The 20,552-nt window shown below is 63.4% G+C and overlaps 1 protein-coding gene across 2 annotated transcripts in view; it reads right to left on the bottom strand.

Annotated features, from left to right (window-relative positions):
• The window catches only part of Kcnq1 (potassium voltage-gated channel subfamily Q member 1), a 285,785-nt gene that overhangs the window by 250,294 nt on the left and 14,939 nt on the right, over positions 1-20,552 (bottom strand). For both annotated transcript variants that reach the window (XM_042672583.1, XM_042672584.1), the window contains exon 2: positions 4,466-4,556. In XM_042672583.1, the coding sequence (XP_042528517.1) occupies positions 4,466-4,556 (91 nt within the window). The remainder of the gene's footprint in view (positions 1-4,465; positions 4,557-20,552) is intronic.

Here is a 20,552-nt window from a genome sequence, read left to right on the forward strand (position 1 = left end):
GAACCCTGAGAGCAGGACCCAGGACCAGGGGTGAGCACCTCCCCCATACCTCCTTTCCAGCTCAGCCGCTTGTCCCCAGAAGGGCCACCCTCCACCCCATCCACACAGTCAGGACACGGCCCCGGCTGCCACGCCCTCCGCCAGGACCAGAGGGAGGCCACCGAGGGCGGCCACCGCAGCCGTGGCTTGTTTCAAAGACAGGCCTCGGTGCCAGGGATCCCAGCCGGTGGGGACCCCGACCAACTCCAGGCCTAGGCTTGCGCCCCACGCCCTGCCTGTGTGTGCGGTGTGCCGTGTGCAGAGTCCCGGCCCGCGGCAGGAGGAGTGGAAGGAAATCACCCACCCAGACGGGGGCCTGGGGCGTTCTGGTGCGAAGGCCTTGCACAGGGCTCTGCGTGCCACACAGAGGGACGAGGCAGGGGCCACCTGCCCGGCCTGCGGCCCCCAGGGAGCAAGGACACACCACCTGCAACAGCACAGCACAAAACAACACGCCGAAGTTGGGCGCCGGTCACTCAGGAGGCTGAGGTCTGAGGACCGCGGTTCAAAGCCAGCCCGGGCAGGAACGTCCGTGAGACTCTGATCTCCAATGAACCACCAGAAAACCAGAAGTGGCGCTATGGCTCAAGTGGTAGAGCGCTCGCCTTGAGCTGAGGGACAGCGCCCAGGAGCAGAGTTCAAGCCCCACAACTCTCACACACACACACTTACACCCCAATATTCCAACCAACACAGGAACAGACTCAGCCCCTTATGGTGCAGACCTCGTGGCGGGGGGGGGGGGGGGGGGGAGACCCGGCCAAGCACGCGCAGGGCACCGTGGGGCTGAGGGCCCTGAGGACCACGCCCAACCTTGTCTCACCCACTGGAAGGAAGGGCTGGGGGGACTGAGGCATGGGGGGGACGGGAGGGGGGGCAGGCATGCTCCCCGGGGAGGAAGCATGGCCACCACCTCATTCCCGGCCTCCACTGCGGTTCTCAGCCCAGTACGTGGGCCTGGGCCTTCACACGCATGTGCGTCCGCGCGCACGCATGTGCGTGGGAGGCTGCCTCTCGGGAGGCTCTTCGTGTGCGAGCTGTGAACAAGCTGGGACCCAGAGGGCACAGACCAGACCTGACCTGGGCTGGGCCAGGAATCGAGGTGCACCGCCATGGGATGGGGGACGCGAGGACCCATCGATCTGTGTCCACACACGCACACCCATGCACGCGCAGACACACGGGCCCACACCGGAGCCGGGGGGCGCCACAGACAGGTCTGCACACCACAGGCCTCGAGCGTGTGTCCAAAGTCCAGGGCTGACGGAGCGGTGGAGAGCTTCCTTCTAGAACAGTTCTGCGGGCCCCCAATACCCCGGCTCAGCACAGGCCTGAGCCCCGCGCCGCGCCGGCCCGGCAGAGATATTGGCCTTGGCACGCGGGCCGGGCGAGGTGGCACGCAGCCACAGCCGCAGCCTCGCGTGACTTTTTCCACATCTGCAGAACGTTCCCAGAATCCTCCGCTCGCCGGGGCCGGGGGCTGGGCCCCCGTGGGGCCCCCAGAGCCTGCGGTTTGGGCTCACAACTCAGCCCTCTGGGCTGAGGCCCAGTGGCTGCTGAAAGACACGTGACAAGAGTGCCACCTGGTGACCCGCGGCTGGCTGAGGGCGCTGTCCCCCACAGAGCCCGCGGCCGGGCCCCACAGAGCCCGCGGCTGGACTCCGCGGCCGGACCCCACAGAGCCCGCGGCCAGACCCCACAGAGCCCGCGGCCGGACCCCACAGAGCCCGCGGCCGGACCCCACAGAGCCCGCGGCCGGGCCCCACAGAGCCCACAGCCAGACCCCATAGAGCCTGCAGTCAGACCCCACAGAGCCCGCGGCCAGACCCCACAGAGCCCAGGGCCGGTCCCGCGGCCGGACCCCATAGAGCCCACGGCCAGACCCCACAGCCGGACCCCACAGAGCCCGCGGCCGGACCCCACAGAGCCCGCGGCCGGGCCCCACAGAGCCTGCAGTCAGAGCCCGCGGCCGGACCCCACAGAGCCCGCGGCCGGACCCCACAGAGCCCACGGCCAGACCCCACAGAGCCCAGGGCCGGTCCCGCGGCCGGACCCCATAGAGCCCACGGCCAGACCCCACAGCCGGACCCCACAGAGCCCGCGGCCGGACCCCACAGAGCCCGCGGCCAGACCCCACAGCCGGACCCCACAGAGCCTGCAGTCAGACCCCACAGAGCCCGTGGCCGGACCCCACAGAGCCCACGGCCAGACCCCACAGAGCCCAGGGCCGGTCCCGCGGCCGGACCCCATAGAGCCCACGGCCAGACCCCACAGCCGGACCCCACAGAGCCCGCGGTCAGACCCCGCAGAGCCCAGGGCCGGTCCCGCGGCCGGACCCCTCGGCCGCCTCGCTCCGCATCCCCACGCCGTGAGGTATCACAGAAACAGCCAGGTGAGGCAGAGCCGTGCAGCGGCCCTGTGGCGGCAGACGCCAGTCAGCAAGCTGGGGGAGACGCGGGAGGAAGCGGGAGGCAGTGCCTACTGGAGTTCACCTCTAACCGGGACGTTCCGGAATGCTCAGATCGTCTGAGTACTGTTCAGAAAGCCTATTTCCAGGTGTAGAGGGGAGAGGGTGCTACAGAAACATGAGACCCACCACCACAAACACAGTCACGGACAGGATTGTGGTGACATGGGAATAGAGAGAAAGATGCAGGCTGAATAACTCCAAATACATTGCAACTGTAAGAAGACCGTATAAACTTCCAACGGCCGGTGCCAGAGGCTCACGCCTGTCATCCCAGCTACTCAGGAGGCTGAGATCTGAGAAAAGCAGTTCAAAGCCAGCCCAGGCAGGAACCACCAGAAAACTGGAAGTGGCGCTGGGGCTCAAAGTGGTAGAGCGCTCGCCTTGAGTGAAAAGGCTCAGGGACAGCGCCCAGGCCCTGAGTTCAAGCCCCACAACTGACCAAAAAAAAATCCCAACAGAAGCTGCGGATTAGTAGAGGATCAAGGAGAGAGTTGTTCTGAGTAAAATGTAACACTGTCACATCTGAAATACCAGCGAACAATGCATGGAGAGCAGACTCCCCTGAGGGGGCGCGGGTGGTGGGCAGCAGGGCGGGGCGTGGGTGGACAGCGGGGGTGGGGAAGGGGGTGGGCAGCAGGGCGGGGCGTGGGTGGACAGCGGGGGTGGGGAAGGGGGAAGGGGGTGGGCAGCGGGGCGGGCAGGGGGCAGGAAGGGGGTCGATGGAGGGACAGGTACACAAACCCAGCTGATCGGCTCATCTGCACGTATGAAAATGAACCAGCCAGGAAACCTGCGGCTCATGTCTTAAGGAGTGGGAGGTGGGGAGGGCCAGTGGTGTCGGGGTGAGCCCGCCATGCACACTGCGGGTGGGTGTGCAAATGCTGCCGAGAAACCTGCCCTTGTATCACAAGTGCATGCCAACACGTGAACGTTTGAACAAGGTCTCCACCCCGTGGTTGAGGGCGAGGTGCTGGGGGCCCGGAGGGCACTGGAAGGAGCCAGGGGTGCTGCCCATGCGGGCGAGGGCCCTGCAGGGGTCCGGGGGGCGTCCGGCCAGCACACTGCCTGCCGGCCTGTGCTGCGGTTTCAAGAGTGGTCACCAGATGGCGCTCAGACTCCAGAGATTCCAGGGCCAGGCAGAGCCGGGAGGAAGGCCGCCGCAGGGGACAGCGTGGCTTGGTCATTCTATCCCAGGCGGCCGAGGCCGGACGTCCAGATGCACAGGGGGTGGGGGGCACTGGATAAGATCCAACACCATCGCCACAACCAGGTCTCCACTGCAGGAGAGGCCTGGCCGACACCCCAGCCGGGTACGCGGTCCTCCGTGAAGGACGATCGGCGGGAGTCGCCGGGATTTGGGGATGTACCTCGTGGCCCTGGGGGGCCAGTAGAGTGGGGTACAGAGGCCTGCCCCCCAGGGGCTGCACCTGGCTTACAGCAAAGTTGGCCACAAATGCCGGCGGAGGACGGTGCCCAGGAAGGAGAGACGGGCCCAGGCCTCACCCCACTCGCCGGGAGACAGCTGGAACCACGACCCCCAGCCTCGCACTCACCAGCAGAAGCAACGGGGAAAGACTAAGGAAACGCGGGGAGCAGGGCGGGTCGCCCCAGAAACCGAGGCCCCGGCCTGACACCTCGGCTCGGAGGACACAGGTGACCACCAGGCTGCCCGCGCCCGCCGCCCGCGCTGGCCGCGCGGTGAGGAACGGAGGAGGCCGCTGCGGGGCCTCTGCGGGCCTCAGCCATGTCCGCGCTGTGGGGTGACAGCTCTGAGGGGGCAGAAACGCCCTCCCATCCGCGCCCCGGCCCGGCACGCGCACGGCCTCCGAGCCCGGCGGCTGCGGAGTTCTGAGGGGTGGGGGGGATGCGTGGGGCGGGCCCTGGTGCAGGGCAGGGGTTCGGCTCCCCCCAGGGCGCCCACCTCCTCCCCCTGCTTCCCGGGCAAGGACTACGCACCATCCAGAAGAGGGTCCCGGTGGCCAGGGCGGCGTACTGCTCGATGGTGGACAGCACACTGAAGATGAGGCACACCAGCACGATGAGAAAGCTGCAAGGCGGGGGGGGGGGGGGTGTCAGCGGCGCGGGCAGCCCGGGGAGCAGCTGAGGGCGCCCGCGCACCCCACACACCCACCCCACGCGCCACAGGAGCGCAGGGGCCGGGGCAGCGGGGACGGCCGCGGCTGGACCACCAAGGCAGGCGCGGAGCTAGCCCTCCCCCGGCGAGGGGGGGTGGGGGCACACTGCGGCCTGAGCCCTGGTCCCCAGGGACAGGTCGGGGGAGCCTGCCATGGCTTCAGGGACCCCTCGAGATGCCGGGGGCGCACGCCCAGCAGCTCTCCCCATCCTGGGGATTTTAGTCTGCGCTCACTCTGCACACCTGCCCTCGAGCGGCCGGGACCCCAGAGACCCCAGGCTGCCCCTCCCGGGCTGACCTCCCCGCAGTGCAACAGCCCAGCCCACCTCCCCGGACCGGACCGGGGAGAGGCCGGCTGCCACGGCCAGGCACGACGGATCGCCACGGGACTGCGGGAAGATCAAGCCCTACCTGAACCCCACGCAGCCCCCGCCCCCAGCTGCCTCCACCTCCCCTGCCAGCTGCCCCCTGCCACGGCCTCCTAGCCACACCCTCTCCTGCACGCACACGCACAAGCCACGCACACGTCATCAGCTCCGTGACAGGTGTCCATGACGGGTGTGGCGTGGCCCCCAGCGTGCCCCGCGTGGCCTCCTGGCCCCAGCCCTGCTCCGGCCGGTCCTGCGGGGCCACTGAGCAGCTGGCCTGACAGCGCTCGCCCCCAAGAGCCCGGGGAGCCACAGCACCCTGACTCCCGGCTACAGACGGGCGGTGGTTGTGCCCCCTGCCCTATGTCTGGGGACTGGAGGGGGGTTGGGCTAGCAGGCTTGGCAGGGGACAGGGCAGCCCCACCTCCCCAGGAGAAGGGGGGCGTTAGGGGCACAGACAGAATGGGACACAGAACTCAGACGGGAGGCAGCCGGGCCGGGCTGGGCCGAGGGTGTGGGGGAGCCCAGGCCAGGCCCACGGGAGACGCCCACCCTCTGCTCCCGCTTTGAGTCCAGCCCGCCAATCGCTTCTCCAAATATGTGAGTACCGCGCTGGCTGCTGGCCGGAGCGGGAGCTCTGCGGCCCCGCGTCTGGGTCGCATCTCCCACGGGTTAAATGGGTTTTATCTTATTTGCCCCTTTATCTGTTTCTGCTCTGAGCAGCGCTGGGAATCTCAGGTTGGCCGCGCCGGGCAGAGCCCTGCCCTTGGGGAGCTCAGGACCAAGCAGCCCTGCACCCCACACCCCGGGCTGCACGCGCGTGCGCATGCACACACACACGCACGCACGCACGCACATGCACACACACACACACACACGTCCACGCAGGGCCCAGCTCCGCGTCCGGGCACCCCAAGGTCAGGCAGACACAGAATATCCCCCGAGGAACTGGGAAACTGAGGCCCAGAGGAAGAAAGAAATGGCCCCATGTTCTAGAAAGGCCGGAAGAGGCCGGACAGGCAGGATAGGAGACGGGGACAAAAGGTACCCCTAAAAGGACAGTGTCCTTGATGACCGCCTGGCCAGTCGCTGGGCGCCCTGGCCCTGGGCACAATGGCCCGCCTGTTCCCAGCACGGCAGCGTGACCCGGGCCGGGCGTGGGGACACCTGCGCTTATCGGACATCGCTGGTTCCGCTATCTCCGTGGCCAGGTGCCCTGGGAACCGGGAAGAATGCGGGCACCCAGCCAGGGCTGCGGTCCAGGCCTCCGGGGGTGGCACCGGGCAGAGTTGCCAGGCCGGGTCAGCGCCGGCTGGCTGGGCCTGCGGCGTGAGGCGGGGGCTGGGAGGCCGCTGGAGACCCCCACACACCCGCATCTGCTTGGCACCTCTAGAGGTTCCACTCGGGCGCCCTCAGACCCCACACACCAGACCTCAGAGGCCCCAGCGCCCATGGCCAGGCCCCCACGCTAGCCAACAGAGCGCCGGGCATTTCAGAGGGCACCACCGGGTCTGCATGCCCCGGCTATTAGAAACAAAGAACACAAGCCGGGCTGGGCGCCGGTGGCTCACGCCTGTCAATCCCAGCTACTCAGGAGGCTGAGATCTGAGGATCAAGGTTCAAAGCCAGCCCGGGCAGGAAAGTCCATGAGATTCTTATATCCAATTAATTACCCAAAAGCCAGAGGTGGAGCCGTGGTTCTGGTGGTAGAGTGGGGAGGGGGGGTGGGGGGAAGGCGGGAACTTGTGCTGGACGGGGATAGAGTTTGCGTGTGGGAGGAAGGAAAGGTCCTGGAAGCGGAGAGGGGTGGGCCCCGGCAGGGTGAGCGCGGTCAGTGTGCTGGACGCTTTGGCCCACATATGACAGGTGAGGTCCCGGGTAGCTGGCAAAGGAGAGGAACGCGGCCCGCGGCTGGCACGGTGGGCTCCAGCTGCCCGAAGGCGCCCGCCCTGGCTGCGCCAGAGCCCAGAGCCGGAGCGTGCAGAGCCCCGCGGGGGACAGCCGGCGGCCTGTTAGCTAAGCGGCACGGGGGACGCGCTGGGCTTCGGGTGCGTGGCCCCCACGGATCAGGGGAAGACGCTTAGACCTCGGGCTTCATCTGGGAGCTCTTCAGTGTTCCAGGAAAGGTCACTCTGGAAGATTCTGCAATGTCCCCTGACAAATGCCCTCCTTACCTTCCCCCCCACTCACTGAGCCCGGCCCACACTGCCCAGCCCGCAGGACGCTGGGCCCCCAGCCTGCCAGGCGGGCCAGGAATCAAGATATCTGGCAAGCCCAGGGGCTGCTCCCCTCCTCCCCCCGCCCTCCCCCTCTGTTCCTCCCTGGACCTCGCTCCTGAGGACTCCCGTCAGTCCCAGATGGCCCTCCTATTAGGGACTTGAATGACAGAAGCCCTTTCTTTGCAAGGCCCCAGTGACACCCAGGGACCCCAGCTGGCTCACGCGGTACTGCAGGCGCCTCGTGAACTACCTCCGAGGGCACCACAGGGCCTGAGACTCAGGATGGAGAATCGGGTGGGGCCTCGGGTAGGCATCTCCCCCACCCCAACAAGGGGCCTGGGAAGCGCACGCCCCCCCCCACACACACGCCACACACACACACGCCACACACACGCCACACACACACGCCACACACACACGCCACACACACACGCCACACACACACGCCACACACACACACGCCACATACACACACGCCACACACACACGCCACACACACACGCCACACACACACGCCACACACACGCCACACACACACACCACACACACACGACACACACACACATGACACACGCCACACACACACATGGCACACATACACGACGCACACACATGACACACACACACACAGACACACACATGGCACACACACAGACACACAGACACATACACACGCCACACACACACACCACATACACACGCCACACACACACACGCCACACACACACACACACGCCACACACACGCCACACACACACGCCACACACACACACGCCACACACACACACGCCACACACAGACACACACGCCACACACACACGACACACACACATGACACACACACGACACACACGACACACGTCACACACACGCACACACGTCACACACACACACGCACACACACATGCCACACACACACACGTCACACACACACACACGCACACACACACACACACACACACACACACACACGGCGCCCGGTTAAAGAATCAAATGCCTGGCGATGCAGAAACTCCTCTGAGCATCACCCCATCACACCACAAATTAACCAAAACCACACCAGACAAAACCTCCCCGGGGGCCCCACCTTGTCCTGAGCTGCACTTGAACCACAACGCGGTCTTCAGGCACCTTCGGACCTGAATTTTGCATAAATCTCTGCCTCCCACAAAGCAAAGGGCACCTCACGACCCAAGGTCGGGGTTTCTACCCGAGCCAGAGGACACCCCGTGTGCTGAACTGACAAGGCAAGAAGCTGTGGGCAGTGTGGAAAGAAAAAGGGAGAGGGGAAAGGAAGAGGGAGAGGGAGAGGGAGGGAGAGGGGGAGAGGGGGAGGAGGGGGAGAGGGGGAGGAGGGGGAGAGGGGGAGAGGGGGGAGAGGGGGGAGAGGGGGGAGAGGGGGGAGAGGGGGGAGAGGGGGGAGAGGGGGGAGAGGGGGGAGAGGGGGGAGAGGGGGGAGAGGGGGGAGAGGGGGAGAGGGGGGAGAGGGGGCAGAGAGGGGAGAGGGGGGAAGAAGACAGAATCTACAATACCACCCTGCTCCGTGCATCTGAGCGTGCTCCAGCTCTCCTCAGTGGGGGACTCCTTGGAACAGCACACCACCCACACTGGGATCTGGTGGCTCAGAGGACTCCCTCCCCTCCCCCCTCCCCTCTTCTCCTCTTCTGTCCCCTCCCTTCCCTTCCCTTCCCCTCCCTCCCCTCCCCTCCCCTTCTTCCCATCCCCAGATGCTGAACAATCCTCTTTTTTGTTGTTGTTGTCGGTCATGGGGCTTGAACTCTGGGCCTGGGCGCTGTCCCTCAGCTCTTCAGCTCAAGGAGAGCACTCTACCAGTTGAGGCACAGCGCCACTTCCCGGTTTCTGGTGGTTTACTGGAGATCAGAGTCTCATGGACTTTCCTGCCCGGGCTGGCTTTGAACCTCAATTCTAAGATCTCACCCTCCTGAGTAGCTGGGATGACAGGTGTGAGCCACCGGCGCCCAGTTTGAACAATTCTCTTCTAAAGTAAGCCCATATCTGGAATGTGGCCCCCATTTGGCCCCCGTCATGCTGGGTGGAGGGGAGCCGGCGGGGTAGCAGCTGGGGTGCCCACGTTCAGGCCCCCACAGGCCCGGCGGGGCACAGGCCCGTATCAGCACATCTCCTGCCTGACTACCAGAGCCGCTGCCCCTGGCCCTGTGGCCACCATGGACATAGCCACGGCCACCGCCACGGCCACCACCACAGCCACCACCATGCACACCGCCACAGCCACCGCCATGGCCACTGCCCCGGCCACCGCCACACACACCACCACGGACACTGCCACGGCCACCGCCACGCACACCGCCACGCACACTGCCATGGACACCGCTACGCACACCGCCACGCACACCGCCACAGCCACCGCCACGCACACCGCCACGCACACCGCCACAGCCACCGCCGCACACACCGCCACGCACACCGCCACGGCCACTGCCACGCACACCGCCACGCACACCACCACGCACACCGCCACCGCCACGGCCACCGCCACGCACACCGCCATGGACACCGCCATGGACACTGCCACCGCCACGCACACCGCCACGGACACTGCCACCCGCCACGGCCACCGCCACGCACACCACCACGCACACTGCCACGGACACTGCCACCGCCACGCACACCGCCACGGACACTGCCACCGCCACGCACACCGCCACGCACACCACCACGCACACCACCACGGCCACCGCCGCACACACCGCCACGGCCACCGCCACGGCCACCGCCACGGCCACCGCCACGCACACCGCCACGGACACTGCCACCCGCCACGGCCACCGCCACGCACACCGCCATGCACACCACCACGGACACTGCCACCGCCACGGCCACCACCACGCACACCGCCACGCACACCGCCACGCACACCGCCACGGACACTGCCACCGCCACGGCCACCGCTACGCACACCGCCATGGACACCGCCACGGACACCGCCACGCACACTGCCACGCACACCGCCACGGCCACGCACACCGCCACGGCCACCGCCACAGACATCGCCACAGCCACCACCACGCACACCGCCACAGCCACCGCCATGGCCACTGCCCCGGCCACCGCCACACACACCACCACGGACACTGCCACGGCCACCACCACGCACACTGCCACGGCCACCGCCACGCACACCGCCACGCGCACCGCCATGGCCACCGCCACACATACTGCCACAGACACCGCCACAGCCACTGCCGCGCACACTGCACGCACGCCGCCACGGACACCACCACGCACACCGCCATGGCCACTGCCCGGCCACCGCCGCACACACCACCACAGACACTGCCACAGCCACCGCCGCACACACCACCACGGACACTGCCACGCACACCGCCCCGCACACTGCCCCGCACACCGCCACGGACACTGCCCCGCACACCGCCCCGCACACCGCCACGGACACTGCCCCGCACACCGCCCCGCACACCGCCACGCACACCGCCACGCACACTGCCACGGACACCGCCACGCACACCACCATGGCCACTGCCACGGACACCGCCACGCATGCCGCCACGGACACCAGGCAGCCTGTAGAAACCCAGTCCAGCCACGGGGGAAGCCGCATGCTCCCCCCTTAGTCCTCCCCTGAGGGCCGTGGCCTTGCGGGAATGGGGTCCGCGTGGCTGCCACACTCCAGGGGCCCCAAGCCCTTCTGGGGCTGCGCGGGAGCCCGCGTTTCCTTACCGCAGCCACAAGGGGCGCCTTCTGTGGCCGGAGGTCAGTGCAGGTGGGAGCCCGCAGGCTGGGGGGGGGTTTGTCCCCATGGTCTGGGGACCCCCTAAGCACCAGAGGCCGGACACAGGCTCCGCCACGCATCCACCTCCGAGCCTCAAGGAGACTAAACCCCGCCGCAGCGCAAAGGCTTCCCGTTGTGCCTGCACCGCAAACGCTCGCTCAGAAGAGGGTCTGGCCCGGGAGTGAGGGGGAAACAGGCCACACGCTGTGTGTGCGCACATGCACAGGCACACACCACACCCCTAGCCCTGAGGGGCCGCGGCGCTGCCATGGCCAGAGCGCTCGCTGACCACTGCCCACCCCGTCCCCCTCACCCCCACTCCGCAGGCTCAGCTAGGCCCGTGCGGCCTTCACTGAGACCAGCGCGGGATGGGGGGAGCAGGCTGCCACGCCCGCCTGCAAGCCACGTCACGGCTGCTGGAAGACAGTCCACCCATGCTTGCACCCCTGTCGCCGGCCGCGAGGCTCGGCGTGGCTCTGGGGAGACCCGGACCGCCACCTGTCCACTCACAAGGAAACCGAGGCAGGAGAGGAGAGCTGGCGGGAGCACCGCGACCTGCTCCCGAGGGAGCCCGCAGCGCCCTGCCCAGCTCGTGCCAGGGCCGGACAGCCTCCCCCTCCACCGTCAGCACCCAGCTCCCCACTCCCAGCCTGCCGGGGCCCCCCAAACTGCCCCGGAAGGGGCTCAGGGCCTGGAGAGCGGAACCCACAGACGCCAGCACGCCGGCGGGAGGGAGCTGCGGGCTCCCGCCTGGGGCTGGGGGCTCTGGGCTCTCTTCTTGGGGCCTCTCTCCCTACCCAATGCAAGGCCAGGCTGGGGGACCCCAGCCCCACGGTTCTCGGGGGACCCAGGACCCGGCTCCAGGGCCTTGCTGGCTCCTGACGGCCGGGAGGGGGCACGGCTGGGGCTTAGGGTACTGGGCAGTGGGCGGCTTGTCCTCAGGCCCAAAGGCCCCAGGACCTGAGTGTGGGCGCCCCCTCCCCCCCTCTCCCTCCCCCAGCTCTGGGGCCACAGGAAGCAGCCTGAGAGCTGCTGGGCAAGGTCCCGACCCCACGTCCTAGCCTCCTCTTTCTCCAGCCGGCCAGGGAGGAGCGCTTCACGTCCTCCAACTCCTTCCCGCGCTCATCTTCACCTATGCCCTCCACCAGGGGAAACTGAGGGAAACCCTTCCTCGATCCTCCGGGCCTGTCCTTGGCCACGCAGCGCTCCTGCCATGACCCGCTCCTGACCCCTCTGCTAGGGGCTCCCCTTGCCCTCCACTCCCCTCGTGATACGCTGGCCCCAGCTGAATAGCACCCCAGGGCCTTTGCACATGCACTTTTGCCCTTCTGAAACATCTGTCCTCAGTTCTTCTCACAAGGCTGCGACAGCACCACCCAGCACAGCCTCCTGGCCCGCTCGGGTTTTCCCTGCAGTGGATTTCCATGGGGTTGGGGGTTACAGCCCCTTCTCCCTTGTCCAGTCTGGGAACTATCCCGACCCCAAGTCCAGAACCCTCACCAGCCTCCCGCGGCAGTGTGCGCTGTGAGGTGCGCGGGTGAGGGCCCGAGGTCCCCTGCTGTCCCCAAGGCCGCTCCCATACCAGCCCACCCCACGCCGGCCTCTGTGCTGCCACACCTGCCATCTGCCCGCCAGCCTCTGCTGCCAAGCGCTGCCCCAGGATCCCAGGATCCCCACACCCCACACCGTCCCAACTCTCCCGGGACTGCCACCGGGGCCTGCCACACAGGAACCGTGGACACTCACCCACCGCCACCCTCAGACCCCACACCGGCCGCCACCCTCAGACTCCACATTGGCTGCCACTTCCTGCCTGCTGCCCGGAAAAGCAGGGCATGTCCTCCACATAGCTGCCAGCCTCCCCTCAGGGCAGCCCGGGCCTCCTCCCCACAGCCTCCCCTCACCAGGGCAGCCCGGGCTTCCTCCCCACAGCCTCCCCTCGCTGGGGCAGCCCGGGCCTCCTCCCCACGGCCTCCCCTCGCTGGGGCAGCCTGGGCCTCCTCCCCACAGCCTCCCCTCACCAGGGCAGCCCGGGCCTCCTCCCCACGGCCTCCCCTCGCCGGGGCAGCCCGGGCCTCCTCCCCACGGCCTCCCCTCGCCAGGGCAGCCCAGGCCTCCTCCCCACAGCCTCCCCTTGGGGGGGGCAGGCTGAGTCTCCTCCCCTCAGTGCCCCTCAGTCACGGCCCAGACATCACCCATACCCTAAACCCAAACCCAAGCCAGAGCCCTAACCTAGCCCCAACCCAGACACTAACCCTAACCCCAACTCTAACCCCCACCCAAACCTGAGCCCAACCCGAGCTCAAACCCTCACCCTAACCCAAAGTTCAAGGCGGCGACCAGCAGCTCCCCGGGCCGCAGCCAGGCGCAGAGCTGAGCACCCACGCCAGAGGCAGCAGGGCAGGGCAGGGCCTAGACTCTAGGTCTGAACCCAGACCGGCTCCCAGCCCTCCACGAGCCCACACTGCCAAGGAGAGAGCCATGAGTTCGCTGGCATGGCCCCCTGCGCTCTCCCCGCACACTGTCCACGCCCTGGGGGTGGTCTCCTGTTTCCAGGGCCTAACTTCCATGCACAGTGTCCCGGCCCAGCCCAGGCCCCTGTCTAGAGATGAAGACTCACCTGGCTACCCTGCCAGCCCTTCTGGAAATATCCCACCGCCTTCCAGGCCATCCCTTCCCTTCCCTTCCCATCCCTCCCCTCTGCTTCCCATCCCTCCCCTCCTTCCTCCCTCCCCTCCCCAGGCCAGGCCAGGCACTGAGCTCAGCATCTCCGCATCTCAGAGATAAACACCAGCTCCACCAGGTGCTTCTCCACTTCCTCCCTCCCCCTCTCCCACACTCCTTCCTGTCTCAGCCCTGCCACCCACCTGCAAACTTGGGGTCTCCAGAGCCAGCCACCCCACCCAACAGTCCCCCCTCTCGTGTCCCCACTGATTTCAGAGGGAGCCTGGAAGCGTGGGCTGGGCAGCGGTGCATGGGGGCGGGGGGCCTGGATGGGGCCTAGAGGAAAACCTCCCCAGGTCCCACCACCCAGGACCTGGCCCCCAGCTTCTGAGTCCTGGGGACCCTCTCCCCCCCCCCCGGGCACAGCACCAATGTATTTGAGGACACAGACTTTTGAAAACTAAGGGAAGCTAAGACAGCGAGCTCCTGGCAGGCAGATTCTCACTCTATAAATGACTTAGAAACACTTACTAGAAAATTGGAAAATAGATAGAGGGCCATTTGTGCACATACACACACGCACACGCACATACATGCACGTGTGCACATGCAACTCCAAACACTGAAGTGCCCCAAGTCAACTGTAATTAGAGAAACGCAGATTCAAACAAAAGAACATGACCCATGACCCCATACCACAAGGGAACTCACAGGACAAGGCGGGGGGTCACACCTCACCATCAACCCGCCACCCTGATTCTAAAGACCTCCCGGGGGTAGACTGGCAAAGGGACAGGGAGAGGCTGCACCTTGCAGCATTGATGCAGCGAACAGAAATACAGACGGTTTTCCACAGAAAAACCTGAGCCCCTTATGGAGAGAGGGCCAGGGAGCACTGTTATGGCACGCCCTGAAATCCAGCACATTCCACCACACAGCTGCCCACACTCCCCAAGGGCGCCCATCTGTGGGAGCCATGCAGCGACCACCACACACTCAGTGGGACTAGAATAAGGTGTGCGGCTCAGACGGCAGGAACACAGGCCAGCCAAGCTCCTGGCTCCACCATGAGCCCGGGGTGCAGTCTGCCACCCTACATTGGGGGAAGGAGTCTACACGCACGCACCCCGTGCTGTTCTAGAACTCTGCTGCAAGTCTAAAAATGACGTGGAAATGACAAGTGAGGGCTGGGAAGGTGGCTCAGGGTAGAGCGCTTGCCTTGTATGCATGAGGTCTTGGGTTCGATTCCTCAGCACCACATAAACAGAAAAAGCCGGAAGTAGCGCTATGGCTCAAGTGGTAGAGCATTTGCCTGAAGAGCTGAGGGACAGTGCCCAGGCCCAGAGTTCAGGCCCCGTGATGGACAAAAAAAAAAAAAAAGAATAACCAGTGACAAAAGAGCTGCAGAGCAGAACAGCACCTGCCTAGCAAGCACAAAGCCTGAGTTCAAACCCGAGTACCACCAAAGAAAAGACTTGTATGCAAATACTGCAAGCAGGTCCCTCTAAGAGCCCCCATGTATATCAACAACCACGTGCGTATCAGCAGTGCGTGAATAAGCACTTGGCCCAGCCACCCCAGAGAACACTGCCAGCAACTGGAAGACAAAGCAAGATGTTCCCAAGGATAGAAAGGAGGCTCAAGACCACAACCACTAGCAGCTCCACTCCACACCAACAGTTCCATCTCCTGGAGGAGACTCATAGGAGAGAAGCCCAGGACCAGACAGAAGCCTTCGTCTGAGTTCAACTAACACTGAAGGAACTCACACCCATTCTTCTTAAATGGTTTCCATCATTGAAGAGGAGAGAATCCTTCCAAACACCATTACTCTGACATCCATATGAGCAAAAGACACAACAATAAACAAGGTCAGTATCCTTGAGAAACATAAACACAAAATTCATCAACAAAATCCTAACAAGCTATGGCTCACACCTGTAATCTTAGCTACTTGGGAAGCTGAAATCTTAGGATAACAGTTCAAAGAAGTCAGCCCAGGCAGGAAAGGCTATGAGACTCTTATCTGTAATAAACTACTCAGTAAAGGCCAGTAGTGCTGGGCTCAAGCGGTAGTTCTAGCCTTGAGCAAAAGATACTCAGGAACAGTGTCCAGGCCCTGAGTCCAAGCCATAGGACCAGGGGGAAAAAATCCTAACAAATTGAATCTAACAACAAATTAAAAAGGGCTGAGCACTGATGGCTCATGTCTGTAATCCTAGCTACTCAGGAGGCTGAGATCTGAGGATCATGGTTCAATGCCATCCCAGGCAGGAATGAGTCAATGACTCTTATCTCCAATAAACCACCAGAAAGTGGTAGAGTTCTAGCCATGAGCACCCAGGCCCTGAGTTCAAGCCCTATAACTGACACCTCCACCACCAAAAAAAAAAAAATCAAAAAGACAACTCACTGTAATGAACCCAGAATCAGCCCAGGAATGCAAGGATGGTTTGACATGCATAAACCAGCAAATATGAGAGAATACATGAGAGCGTGAGGAGGAAAAAAACGTAAGGCCGTCTTGATAGCTGTAGATAAAACTCAACATTGCTTCATGATAAAGGTAACGGGCACACTTGGCATAGAAGGAAGTACCTCAACATAACAAAATCCACAATGACAAGCCAGAAGCTAACATGACATGGATGGGCAAGATCTGAAAGCCGTAAGACGTGGAGGCTCTCTTTAAGATGTGGGGGCTCTCTATCAGATCTAAAGGTTATCTCTCTAAGATGTAAATGCTGTCTCTAAGATCGGAAGGCTCTCAGCTCTGAATCCTCCCCCCCCCCCCCAAGAGCTGGAAACAGACAAGGACATTGTCATCAAGTTATTCAGTGCTGAAACTTCTTGCCAAAGCAATGAGGTGAGAGAAAGAAAGGCCATCTGAGTGGGAAAAGAGGAAGTCAAACTCTCACTGTTTGCACATCACACAGAGAAAACAACCTTACATATAATAGATTTATATAATATGTGTGTGTGTACATAATCCAGGAACAATTTTAACCAAAGTGAAAGATCTCTAAAATGTAAACAGAGAAACACAGATGAAAGAAATTGAAGGCAATACTAAAAAAAAAAAAAAAGAAAAATGGAAAGACACGTCATGTTCATGGACTGAGAAATTCAATATTGATAAAACGTTCACATAATGTACATGGAACCACAAACAACTCTGAATGGGGGCTGGAGATGTAACTCAGTGGTACTTTCCTAGCATACACAGGGCCTTGGGTTTAATGCCCAGCACTGGAAAAAGAAAACTGAGTAGCAAAAGCAATCCTAATTGCAAAGAACACAACAGAAAGCATGACAATGCCTGACTTCAAAACATACAAGATTGGAGGTGTGGTTCAAGTGGTAGAGTACCTGCGTGCAAGTGTGAAGTCCTGAGTTCAAATTCTAGTACCACCAGAAAAAAAAAGATTAAAAACACAAAACATACTACAGAGCTGTAGGAATCAAAACACCGTGGTATAAAAACTGATGCAAAGACAGAGAATACAACAGAGACCCTGGAAGCAAAACCCGCCCATCTATTGTCTGCCAAATTTTAACAAAGATAGTAAGAGCATGCATTGGAGGAATGACAGGATTGGGAAACCAGATCTCTGATGCAGAAGAGTGAAGCTGACTCCATCTGTCACCAGTTACAAAAATCAGCTCAAAAACGTATTGAAGACTTGAATGCAAGACCTAAACTATGAAACTGCTGGAAGAAAATGGAGACATACTTCAGGAGAGTGCGTCGGCAAGAGTGTTTTTGGTGAGAAGACCTGAGCAGCTCAGAGGGGAGGGGGGGAGCAATTTGGCCAATGGAATCATGCCCCACACAGCTCTGCTCGGCAGAGAAAACCATCAGAGAGAAAAGACACGGACAGAACAGAGAAGCCGTCGCCCCCACAGCGGACAGGAAGGCAAGTGTCCAGAATGGAGAAGTCACTCAGCAATAGCAGATGCATGCGCATAGACACATATGTCTCTCTAGATCTCAATCCAGTTCAGAAAGGAGTGACAGAGCTAGGCTGACATTGCTCTTGCTGCTGTGATGGAATTGTAGACGTGGTTACCACTGCGTACGTGAGGTTAGGGGCACAGTGCTTCTTGGCACCGTGGAGGGCGGACGCTGCATGTTTCTCTCACACACGGAAGCTAGATCTAGAATGCAATCATGCCTGGTAGCATAGACGCGGCTCAGTGCGTTTACACGCCAGCAAGCTGGCTGCAGGCGCGTGTATTTCGGGGAGGAATCCAAAGGCTCAATTCCTCCGAACAATGAATGTGCATGTATCAAAATGAAAACCAGGAAGAGGAGATAGACCTCAAGAGATGCCGTGCAAACGACCTGGCCAGTGGATCTGGGGGACAGTGTTCGGTGCCACGGCCGACCAGGGCCACGCCCATCAAAGCCACAGTGGACACACAGCAGCACGCACGGCTGTTACAGGAGCAAAGGAGCTCGGCTGGGAGGGGAGGAGGGCAAGGGTCCTTGCAGGCCACCAAGCAGCTGGACCCACTGCAGAGCCGCGGGGAAGGGGAAGTCATCAAAAACAGCAAGACGTTCCGCATTGGCCAGCGGAAGCCAGAGCCAGTGCACCTGCACTCAGACACCCTGCACACCCACGCTCACAGACACGCCTACACACCCACGCACAGAGCCCCACCCACAGCAGCCGAGACCTGGAACCCACTCTCCAGGTCCTCTCCTCCCGGCCTGCAATGCACCTGGAGCCCCTCTCCCGGGCTCCCAGCATTCTGCTGCCAACCAACGCCTCCAGGCAGCCCCCAGGAATGGCCGGGCCTTACTCATGGCTGACCAGAGCCGGTCCTTGGAGGTGAGTGCCAAGCCCACTGCATGCTGGGAGGAGGCTGCAGAGCCAGGGGTGGAAGCACCCGGGGAGGGACCTGCAGGCTAGCGGCAGGGGGGCAGGTCACAGGGGGGCAGGTCACAGGGGGGCAGGGCAGGACCCGATGGGGGGGTGCACAGGGGTCTCCGGGGAGCAGCAGCTGGCAGGCCTGTGGGGTGACCTCATCCAAGGCCACAGGCTAGAGCTCAGACACCACCAACAAGGGGGGCTGGGCACAGGGGGACAAGCTCCGTGGGCCAGGCCAGCCGGAGGCGCATGGACGAAGCATCGGAAGATGGGCAGGAGCCTGTGCCCGAGCCCTCTGCCAGCACAGCTCACTCGTGGGCCAGAGCCCGGGTCCACAGTGCCACTCAGAACGGCTGGCGACTGTGAGCATCATCTGAGCCAGACCCAACATCGGACCAGGACAGCCCTGAACTTGAGCTGGACATTGGGCCCCCACCCCGTCTCCCTGCTGCCCCTGGGGACAGCACTGAGCCGCCCCTCCCCTCCCCTGCACTTCATAAAGCACTAATGCCCGTTCCCGGGCTTGCGCCGACCCCGCTGGAAGGCACCGACCGTGGGGGCACAGGACGGGGCGATCCACACAGAGCCCACGGGTAAGAGGACAGCAGTCTGACAGCACGACCAGCTTCAGACGCAGGCGCTGTGCAGTGAGCAGATCCTCGCCCGCCCCGCTGACCCCGTGCTCCACGCCGGTGCTGCCCACCACGCCCGCCCCGCTGACCCCGTGCTCCACGCCGGTGCTCCACGCCCTGCGCTGCGCTCTCAGGCCCTCCCCATGACGACTCTGTGAGCAAGGGCTCCTCAGAGGGCCACGCTGGGGACACCTTTCATGGTCACCCCGGGAAGGGGTGCTGCTACCTTCCGGTACGTGTAGGCCAGGTGTGCGCTCTGGTGCCCGGCCCCACACTGAACACAGACAGTTGCCTGAGACAAAGGAACATGCAGACCGGAACGCCACGGGCAGAAGTAGAAATGCCGATCTGGCAAGGGATCACGTGTATGTGTCACCCAGCAACTGAGGCCCAACAGGGACCCAAAACCACAGACAGAACCCGCCGCGCTGCCCGTGCGGCTGTGAGCCCCTGGCCAGGCTGGCGCTCTCACCCACAGGCAGCCCTGCTCCCCGGAGGGGTCCAACCCGGTGGGTGGAGGCTGCTTTGGCTCGGTGAAGCTGGCCTCGGGCTGGACACCCTTGGACAGTCAGGTCCACGGTACTGACCTGGTCCCTGTCTCAGCCTGCGGCTGCTACGCCCAACAGCCCCGCATCCTCCCTGACCCGAATGCCAGCACCTCCCCCCCCGAGACCCTCCCGTCCTCCTGCAAAACGGGGAGGCATGTCCAGTGTGGGGAAACGCTCTGAGTGCCTCAGTGAACAGGGCCGGGCAGAGCTGGTCCAGACGCTGCCTTCCCCTTGAAGCCTCTTCTCTGTCGCAAGCCTCAGTCTCCCCGGCTGGGAAATGGGTGTGCGGGCCACGGCCTGCTCGTGTCTCCTCTAGCAAGCAGTTACTGCTGTCCCGTGGGGGCAGCCCGCCAGGGCCGAGGGCTCGGGGACTTGATATGTTCCCAAGTGCTCCCACCCAGCCCTCAGGTGTACCACACACACACAGAGGAGAAACCCAGAGGTACCTGTCAGGTGACAAGTCTGCTAGCACTGGCTTCCAGGAACCATCCAGAGCCAGAGCAGCCCAGGAAAACATGGCGCCCAATGGCTGCCAGGCCCAGCCCGTGAGAGCCCCCAGTGCCCACCGCGGCCTCCGGGGGGCGTGGTTGGTGCCTCCCTCAGTCGCAGCCTCTCTCCAGGGGGACGGCCGGCCACGGCGGGGCAGAGACCAAGACCACTCGTCCAGAGGCCCCTCCCGGGAGGCTGGTGGGGGCGGGCTCCTCACCCTGTCCCCTGAGCCCTCCCCAGGCAGGCCTGGCCAGCTTCCCACAGTGCCCTCCCCGCACCCCCCCTGCAGGTCCAGCTGCCCCACCCTGGGCGGGCACTTGCACAATGCAGTCAGTGTGGGCAG

This window comes from Dipodomys spectabilis, unplaced genomic scaffold (assembly GCF_019054845.1).
Source record: "Dipodomys spectabilis isolate Male_0828 unplaced genomic scaffold, ASM1905484v1 ptg000728l, whole genome shotgun sequence".
NCBI classification, from domain to species: Eukaryota; Metazoa; Chordata; class Mammalia; order Rodentia; family Heteromyidae; genus Dipodomys; species Dipodomys spectabilis.